Source organism: Urtica dioica, chromosome 11 (assembly GCF_054948205.1).
Source record: "Urtica dioica subsp. dioica isolate 48M chromosome 11, U.dioica_male_clone48M_v1_H2, whole genome shotgun sequence".
NCBI lineage: Eukaryota > Viridiplantae > Streptophyta > Magnoliopsida > Rosales > Urticaceae > Urtica > Urtica dioica.
In genome coordinates, this window is record NC_142766.1 from 16046855 (window position 1) to 16056735 (window position 9881).

The following is a 9881-nucleotide window of genomic DNA, read 5'->3' on the forward strand; positions in this document are numbered from 1 at the left end:
TCGATTTTGGGGGACATTTTGTTGTCAGTTGGATGGTTGGAAATGAGACTTATTGATGTTTTGGAATAAAATTATTGATCTTAGGATCAAATCGTTCTCATATGGCCATATTGATGCTCTAATTAAGAGAGATGGCGTTTCGTGTCGCTTCATAGGGTGCTACGGTAATCCCCGGCCCGAGAAGCGGAGATTTTTGTGGGAGCTGATCTGTCGGCTAGCGGTGATGGATTTTGGCCGAACACCGTGGATTGTTGGACACAGTAAGACCTACAGAAACACGTATGGGTTCAGGATAATTGGAGCCCAAGATCTTCCATTCGTGATTTAAGATTAATCTCATTAACCGTTCAAAATCTATGAGACATAAGTAACTAAAAACAATAAAAGAAATAGAAAACAGAAAGAAGATAGAATAAGTTTGAGAGTCGAGATAGTCTCCATCGGTAAATTCCTCTTACTTTGGTCGTCTCCAAAAGTCCCATTCTCTCGTCCAAGTATGTGCGATTCTTCTTTAGCTCTGAAAATCGCCGTCTAAGTGTTTTAGATCGAAGTCGTATTGTGGTACAACTACGATACTCCTTCATTAGCGTGTTCTTCCCAAAAGTTGGTATTTAAGCCCTAAACTAACTCATAATCATTTTATTACACGTAAACACTCAAAATATAAAATGTTCTATTACAAACACCAATTGAATCATTACACCATATAATATGGTGGTATATGATAGAAAATTAGTAAGAAATAATTCACTTGTCATTCACACGTTTTTGTTTACTTATTAATATCATTCTTAACTAATTACTTTTATAAATTTAAATGATAAATTTACTAGCAATCAAGTTTGAACCTGTAATTAGTTTTTTTTTTTGTTAAGAAACAAAGTATTTATTTTCCGTATTAAATCTTAGGTATTATTAGATTTTCTTAATTATAACTAGGCCTTATTATTTGGTTGTCCATGACCTTCAACAAAGCTACCCATTGTTTACGAAAATAAAGGATACTTTTGAATTTTTTAGCTCTTTCTTATTAATGTTTATCGTTTTTACAAGTGATGTTTATTCATATAGCATGTTTGTTGTACACTGATTAATGAAAATGATAGTTATAAGTGGAATTTGCGGTTAATGTCACAACAACAACACATTATTTCATTTGTATCACAAATGAGTCTAAATTATATTCGTGTCTTATTTTTGTATATTTGTCACTTATACAATGTCTTAATTACCTTTCTATTTTATATCCAACAAGAATTCATATCCACACCCAAACCCTAATCTCTCATCAAATTCCCTCCCAAACTCTAATATCTCTAGCTTAAGCTCCGACTACAGCGCCGATCGCCGCTCCGACGAGGCCACCGCCGCCGTAACCCTCGCCGGAGCTCTCGCCAGAATCACAGATTCAGCCTTCTAGTCTACTTTTATTTTGTAAATATTTAACTGTGGTTCTACTTTCTTTTTCTAGTCTACTTTTGTTTTGTAAATATTTAACTGTGATTCTACTTTCTTCTTCTAGTCTATTTTTGTTTTGTAAATATTTAACTATGGTTCTACTTTAAGGGTATTTTTGTCTAATAATAAATAAGAGTGACTTACTCGCAACACGTTTTTTGGTGGTGACATACATGCAATTTTGTTCATAAGAAGTGACTTTGGTGCAAATCCCCCTTATACATGTATATGACAATTTGGGCCTTTGCATTATAAAAATAAAATTTGAGCTTTTTGCAGTTTAAAGATTGTTTTCTTATTGTCTTTTTTACTTCAGAAATGTACTCTTGAGAATTGGTTGATTGAGTTGTATGGAAGTTTAAGAAGAAGTATAATACCTAACTTTTATATATTTTGCGTTTTTTGACCATGTGATTAGTCTCTCTCCCCCTTAAGCTACTTATTCACATATTAAATTTCAAAATGCTTGAGCTTCTGTTAAGATTGTAGAAAATTTTGTGTTATGTAATGCCTTCTTTTTCATGAAATAAAAATGACACCCAGAGAGTAAAAAATTACATAAAACCGAAAAATCATTTCACCAAAACGTCGAGACCAAAGGATCATTTCGCCAAGACTCAAAAACCGGAAGATCTCTCTGCCAAAAGTCTCGAAACCAGAGGATCCTCCGCTGGCTTGTCCAAAACCAGATGATTCCTCTGCTAGGACCCACAAAACCAGAGGACCCATCCGCCATGACTCCCAAATCCAGAGGATCCCTTCGCCAAAAGTCTTAAACCAGAGGACTCCTCTGCCAGAACTACCAAAACCAGATGATCCATTTGCCAAAGATCCCAAAACTAGAGGATCTCTCCACTAGGACTCTCAAAACCGGAAGATCCCTCCGCCCAAATCCACAAAATCGAAGGTCACTGGAGAATCCTTCCGACCAAATCGGCCTCACATGCCCATGATTTTGCACACTCAAAATCCTAGAAATACCCATCATTTTTTTACAATTTGAAAGAGGTCATTCTCTATCAAGAAAAAGAAACTACAACTTCTCTCTCTAAAATTCTCTCTAGAGTTAAAAGAGAACACACTCTCTCTCATAATCAAGACAAAATTATCTCACCTCAAAACATAAAGAGAAATGATCTACTTTCTTTCTCTCTAGAACTAAAGAATAAATACTCTCTCTCTCTCTCTCTCTCTCTCTCTCTCTCTTTCTCTCTCTCTCTCTCTCTCTCTCTATCTATATCGTATTTCTTTCACAAACAAAATCTATAATTACGCCAAATTACATTATCTCTCAAAAGGTGTCCAAGAACTTGGGAAATTTAATTTTATTGTTCTTCACTGAATAAGAGGAACATTCCAAAACATATCATCATTTGTATCTTCTCTTTCAGCTAATGGAAATGACGGGCACGACGAAACACACCACCCATTCGAGTTCCCGAAGATCTCCACCACGGTCGTAACACCATCCCCGACCCATCACAATCCATTCGAAACCATAGGAGATTCGACGCTTTGCAATCTAAGATCGAGACATGTCTCAAGCTCGCACCCTTACACATGTCTCGTGAATGTTGATCTAAAAAAACACATTAACATGTTACAAAATTAAGAAAAAGTCAGAACAAAAACTAGATATAATTATGTATTCTAAAGTATAATCTTGTTATTTTCATAAATTAGAGATACAAACACTATATTTTGAAAACCAAAAATACAAACGCATGTTTCCTTATAAGAAAATACTATTGCATGATTTCATTTAAATCCAAAATAAATATGTTATTTTCTCTATTACAGATACCATTATATATATGGTATGAAAAAGCAAATATTATGGATAATATATATATACAAGGAAAAATGATATATATATATATATATATATATATATATAAGGTTAAGTGAAATATTGTGTTTATACCTTTAATTTTTAAAAATATCGTGTTTGAACCATTAATTATATATATAATATATAATTATGTTGAATATATATATATACACACCTTTTCTCGATGCATTTAATGAAATTATTTTTATAAAACATTAAATGAAAAAGAAGAAAAAACATCTCTCTCCCTATCTTTTTCCCTCTTTTCACTTTGACGTCTCTCGTAAATTCGTCATTGATATACATACAACATACTTATATATTTAAGGAAAAATATCATATGTATCATCTGTGTTTAATCGAGATGCTCCGATTATTCTCACAGTTTTCAGAAATATCACATGTATCCTTTCAAATTACTTTTATACCTTAAAAATATATTAAATAAAATATAACCATTTTCATAATTTTTAGTTGACTTTATAATTAAAATATATATATATATATATATATATATATATATTAAATGCATATATTACTTTTAATAAGATCTTCTATAATTAACCATTTATTGATGAGGGTCGGTTACTTTATCGGTGAAGAAGAGAGGGAAGATACTCTCTTTATTGAGCTCGGGGGAGAACCGCGGGCGTTCACAAGAGAGGATTTTTGTTCTATCTTAGGGCTGCGCCATGGGGACGTCCCAACCTTGGATTATACTGAGCCGGACGAAGGTGGACTGTTCAGTGAATTGTTCTCCAACGGGACTACCAACAGTCGCGTCGTGCTTACAACAAAATTGGTGGAATCGCAAGGGTGGCCGCATGAGAAGCGAGTCAAGCTCTTGCGTCTTCATTTTCTCTTCAACGTACTTCTCGGTGCCCCTTTGGGTACGACCATTCGAGATTGGTCGTACGTTAAATTGGTAAAGGACTTGGACCAATTTAACTCGTACCCGTGGGGCAATGTGGTTTGGAAGTTCTTCGTTGAAAACTGCCGTAAGTACGTGAAGAATGTGGAGAAGAAGGATTCCAAGGCGAAGATAAACCTTCCTTCTTTCATGTACCCACTTCAAATTTGGGCGTACGAAACCATGCCCGTGTTCTCGACACTCTTGTATTGCGAGAGATTGTCTGATACCGATGTACCTTTCATGCGTCGGTGGAAATCAACGACTCGTGTCGTTGACAACACGTTCTCAACCATTTTATGGCAATCTGAGAACTTGATGTTCAAGCCAATGAGAGGAGAAGAGGTTAGCTTGAAGACAATGAAGAAGCTGAGCCAACCCAAGCTGAAACAAAAGGTGATTAATCTTGATTATGTGTTTTTTTTATGGTTTTAACGTCAACTGTTGACATCAATGTCAACAATTGACGTCAACTGTTGACATCAATGTCAACAATTGACGTCAACTGTCGAGTTCGGGCAAGGGTTTCGGTCGCGATTTTGGGTGAGTTTGAATAAGAGAGAGAGAGAGAGAGAGAGAGAGAGAGAGAAAGAGAGAGAAAGAGACTGGTCGTGAATGATTCGGGTTCGGGGTGGGTCTCGGTCGCGATTCAGGGAAGAAGATCTCGGTCGCGATTCAGGGAAGAAGAAAGACAGTATCGGAATGGTGAGTTTGGGTGAGGTCTGGGTGAGTTCGAATGAGAGAGAGAGTAAATCAGGGAGAGGGTTTCTCTTCTACACTTACACGGTTAGTGAGAGAGAGAGAGAGATAAATAATTTTGAATAAAAAATAGAAATTTTAATTTGGAATGATATTAAATGAGGTAGGTGTGAAATTGAAAGAAAAAATAAAGTTGAATGTATATTCGGTTTTTCACTTTTGACCGACTTGTATTTTTGATCAAAATTATAATTTGGTGGATTTTTGGAAAAACTTATTAATATGGTGGTAGTTTGAGCAATTTCACCTTAAAAAAACACTGAGGGTACAACAGGACATTTCTGAAAAATAAACAGTTATATAAATTATTTTCCTTTATAAAAAAGACTACCTTAATTCTGACAAAATAAAAACCACCGTTAGATGGTCCATGACTGATCACACTCATAAGTCGTCACCACCACCACCATGACCACCACACCTCTAAAGCTTATTATTATAATATTTAATTCTGGTCCAATTTTCGTTTCCCTGTCAGACGCTCAATAACTATTATTATTATTAATTATGGGAAAAACTGAAAAATCAGAAACAGCCCATTCTCATCTCCCTCTCTCTCTAGTCTCTCCCAACACAGAGAAGGTCCAGATTCCAGAACCATAAACCTGTAGCGCAAGAGTAATCTCGAAGAGCGAGAGGTTTGAGTTTCCACAGACCGCAATAGCCAGAGCTTCGTCGTCTTCCATGGCGGCGGCATTGGAGTGTTGGTCTAGCCGAGCGAGCACTGACGAGGACATGGTCGAGCAGGTCCTGATGCGGACTCACGACCGTTCCGAGGCCGAGCTCTCGTCATCGTCTTCTTCGTCGAAGGACTCGTCGGCGATGCAGAAGAGGCTCCAGAGGCTGAGCCGCAACGTGTCGGAGGCCATAGCGTCGCTGAGGAACACGCTCAACCTCGACTCTCCGTCGTCGGCGACGGCGAGAGAGCAAGCGATGCCGTCGTCTTCGGGGAAGATCGATAGCTGCCGTAAGGTCGTGTGGTGCAGCGTCGTCAGGAATCTGACTCAGCTCTACCCTGGAAGTCAGCTTCCGGAGAAGCTCGTCTCCAATATTCGCAAGCATTACGATTCCTTCCCTCTCAGGTTCGATTGCTTTCTCAGTCTCCAATAATTAAGTTTGCTTTGTAAGTAGGGAAATGAAATTAGGCTCGCTGGATGATAATATCTCAGATTTAGGTTTTTTGTTTGTTTTTGTTTTGTTGCATTGTCATTTTCTTAGCAGCCAACTCACTGTTTGGCATAAAATTATAATATCTCCGTTTTAATCACCGAAACAGTAACCACTGATTATGCTTTATTGTATCCGTGAACAGTTATGCTCAGGCAGGGTTTGAAATGAAAGAGGTGTTTCTCCACATCAAAATGTTGGAACAGGCATTAATAGACGACCACCCAGCGATTCTGATCCAAGAAATCTCCAGCAACGAAATCCACGGGTCGATGTTCAAGCTCACATTCGCGTGCAACTCGTCGATCTCGTGGCCGGTGATGTCCGGCGCGCTCGACACGGCCTCGATCTGCTGCAAGAAGATCCAGATCTTCGAGAAGAAAGGGTCAACTCTCGGCGTGGTCAACCTATTGGTCCAGGCGGGCCACGAGAAGACTTTCAAGGCCCGCATCGAGACCGCCCTGAGATCCGCCGCCAAGAGGCCCAAGCCCGGCGGGACGACGATGAAGTTCGCCTTTGGGCTCTGCGGCTGCCAAGACGAGAACGGCACGGCGCGCGAAGAAGCGCCGGAGACCGACGAGGACTCCGGCTCCGGCGAGAATTCCGGCCACAACAAGGCTCAGCTCTCGATGCCTCTCCCGAGCTCGAAGCTCGTGGTCTCCGTGGACGAGTGGCAGACCGTCCAGTCTTCCTCCGGCGGGGGCGGGGACGGGGACGAGATCGGGAAATGGCTTCTGAACTCGGACCACCTCGAGTTCTCGGACCAGTGCGGGCCCAACTCGTTCAGAGGGGTCTACAAAGGGAAGAGGGTCGGGATCGAGAGGCTGAGAGGCTGCGAGAAGGGAAGCTCGTACGAGTTCGAGCTGAGGAGGGACTTGTTGGAGCTCATGACTTGCGGGCACAAGAACATCTTGCAATTCCACGGCGTGTGCGTCGACGAGAATCACGGTCTCTGCGTCGTGACGAAGCTGATGGAAGGCGGGTCGGTCTACGACTTGGTGGTGGTGAAGGGGAAGAGGATTCAGACCAAGGAGGTGGTGAGGATCGCCGGCGACGTGGCTCAGGGGATCAAGTTCATGAACGACCACGGCGTCGCTTACAGAGACTTGAACTCGCAGAAGATCTTGTTGGACAAGAATGGGAACGCTTGCTTGGGCGATATGGGGATTGTGTCTGTGTGCAACAATGTTGGCGAGGCCATGGAATATGAGACCGATGGTTATCGCTGGCTCGCTCCTGAGGTTTGTTAGCTGCCTCTTTTTCACTGTTATCCTTGTTTTAATTCAATTATTTATTATTCATCGAGTATAGTTCACTTCACATGATGTTTATTTGTCCAAAAAAAGTTGAAAAGACTTCTTGTATGGCCTACCTCTATGAGTCGTGTTAATAATTTAGGAATTTCGCTAGTAGTAGCCGTATATGTCAACAATGTTTTGTTTGGGGCTAAAAGTTCATCTATTTGAAGATGTCCTAAGGTTCTTTTTTTTTTTTTTTTATAGTTGAGAGAGGTCCTAAGTTGATGAACATAAAATGGAACTGAACTTACGTCCAATTCAGGCTGATTAAAAAGAGGTGAAAAAAAGATAAAAGAAGAAAGGCCTTTATGTCACTTACCCGACATTATTGTTTGAACGCGCATAACGTGTCTTCATTATTGTTAAATACTTTTTTTTTTACATGGCCATGCTATTAATTAGTGTTTGGCTTTATTTAAGCACTCTTATGTTTCCCACTAAAACAAGTCGGATTAATCGCAGTTTTCACCAAATTTAGGTGCCAACTTGTGGAGCCCATATACATATAATGGAGCTTATATATATATATATATATATATATACATATTTTAAGAACAATGGAGCTTTTATGTTATTATCATCATACTCGTCCTCGTTTACTTTTTATTATTATTTTTTTACTTGTTTTATTTTCATTCATAATGACAACACTGAATATCCAGTGAAATTAATAGATAGGCAGAACAGAAAGTCCATTTGAAGCTGGAAAACAATAAATAATTGCTTCTTTTCTATCTCAAAAGAGACTTTACCACCACTTTTTCCCTCCAATCGTGGTCATTTGAATATATATTTTTAATTCAAGTCATTAATTGAAAAACTTCAATAATGAAGCTATTTGTATGTCAGAGACTCAGAACAGAGTTGCCATGTCAAAGACTCAAAACCAATACATTGATTGTCCCACTTATGACCAAAAAAAAAAAAAAAAAAAAAACTTAGTTCCTTCTAATCATCTAATGCATTGTCTTTGCTTCTTTTGTTTTGGTTTCTGGTTTGTCCAGATAATCGCGGGCGATCCGGAGTGTGTGACAGAGAGTTGGATGAGCAACGTGTACAGCTTCGGAATGGTGGTTTGGGAAATGGTGACGGGCGAGGCGGCGTATTCGGCTTTCTCGCCGGTTCAAGCCGCGGTCGGGATCGCCGCTTGTGGCCTCAGACCCGATATTCCCAAGGACTGTCCCCAAATGCTGAGGTCACTAATGACAAAGTGTTGGAACAATTGCCCCTCGAAACGCCCTCACTTTTCCGAGATTCTCGCAGTCTTAATGCGACCCAACAATGGTAATCCTAGATGAAGTAAAGCAAGCTTTTGTGTTGCTCAAAGTCTTTTATTTCATTCTTACAGTGTATGAGAGAATTAAACATAATTTTTGGTTAGTTTAAGACATGCCTTTGACCACCCGCATTACTATTATTCATTGTGTGATGGTAATATGGTATGAGAATGTAATCGATGTGAAATGAAAATGTATATAAGTAGTATTTGCTTATTTTTAATGTTATATTATTATATGGTGTTGTCTTTGAGATGATTGAGTGGGCGCTTTGCGTTACCTGAAAAGGACTATCACTTATTGAGCGTAATGATACAAATTATTTAAGAAAATTGCTTTTGTTATCATTTGATATCGAGTATCAAAATATATACATGAGTGTTCCACAAATGTTCTTGTAATATTTTAATATCAAGTGTCATTGATGTCAAATAATACAATTAAATAATTAGTGTTAGACGAAATGGGGAAAAAACTATTAGATTTCTTTTTCAATATATATAGGCGTAAAGTGATAAGAAGTTTTTTTTTTCCTTCTCTTTTTGGTGGGTAAGAAGATAAAAAAAAATGATTTATCACAATTTACAAACAACAATGGCTTAAAAAAAACAAACGCATATGGTTCCACCATACTTTGCCAACATATACGGAGAAAAGTGCGCTGCTTTTGTTTGTTTTTTATGTGCCTCTTTATTTTTCTTCAGAAACTAATGGAAAATAGCAGAAAAAATTGCCAACACATATAGAACATGAGCGTTAATAAATTTGTTTTCTTTTACATATTTTTTTTTTCTGAAGGGTTTTTTAATTATATATTTTCAATCTTACCATATATATTAATATACATACGTACATTTTTTTTTATAATCGAAATCTGATCGTAAGGCACCAAGGCCACAGCAAAGAAAATTACACAGGAACATAATATTTACACAAGCACGTACATACTATAGTATACATTAGAGGTTTTCAAGCACAGACTACGTAATGTAAAGAATAACTTGAGGTCCAAAACCGGCCAAAAAACCGGACCGGACCGTTCAAAACGGTTCAAAAAAACCCAAACCGGACCGGACCAAAAATCTGTAAAAACCGGACCGGACCGGACCGTTTTAAATCATCTAGACCGGACCGGACCGTTTTGAACCGTTTTGAACCGTTTAGACCGGACCGAACCGGAC

At 38.6% G+C, this 9881-nt stretch overlaps 2 protein-coding genes across 2 annotated transcripts; both read left to right on the forward strand.

Annotated features, from left to right (window-relative positions):
* Nucleotides 1-3863: 3863 nt before the first annotated feature.
* On the forward strand, nt 3864-4918 carry LOC149381674 (uncharacterized). The gene is made up of 2 exons (XM_089601412.1): nt 3864-4595; nt 4853-4918. The coding sequence occupies exons 1-2, from the start codon at nt 3864-3866 to the stop codon at nt 4916-4918; spliced, it is 798 nt and encodes a 265-aa protein (XP_089457538.1).
* Nucleotides 4919-5304: 386 nt separating this feature from the next.
* LOC149381675 (Protein kinase superfamily protein) lies at nt 5305-8930 on the forward strand. The gene is made up of 3 exons (XM_089601574.1): nt 5305-6040; nt 6271-7366; nt 8428-8930. The coding sequence occupies exons 1-3, from the start codon at nt 5643-5645 to the stop codon at nt 8719-8721; spliced, it is 1788 nt and encodes a 595-aa protein (XP_089457700.1). The 5' UTR covers nt 5305-5642; the 3' UTR covers nt 8722-8930.
* The last annotated feature ends 951 nt before the right edge of the window (nt 8931-9881 follow it).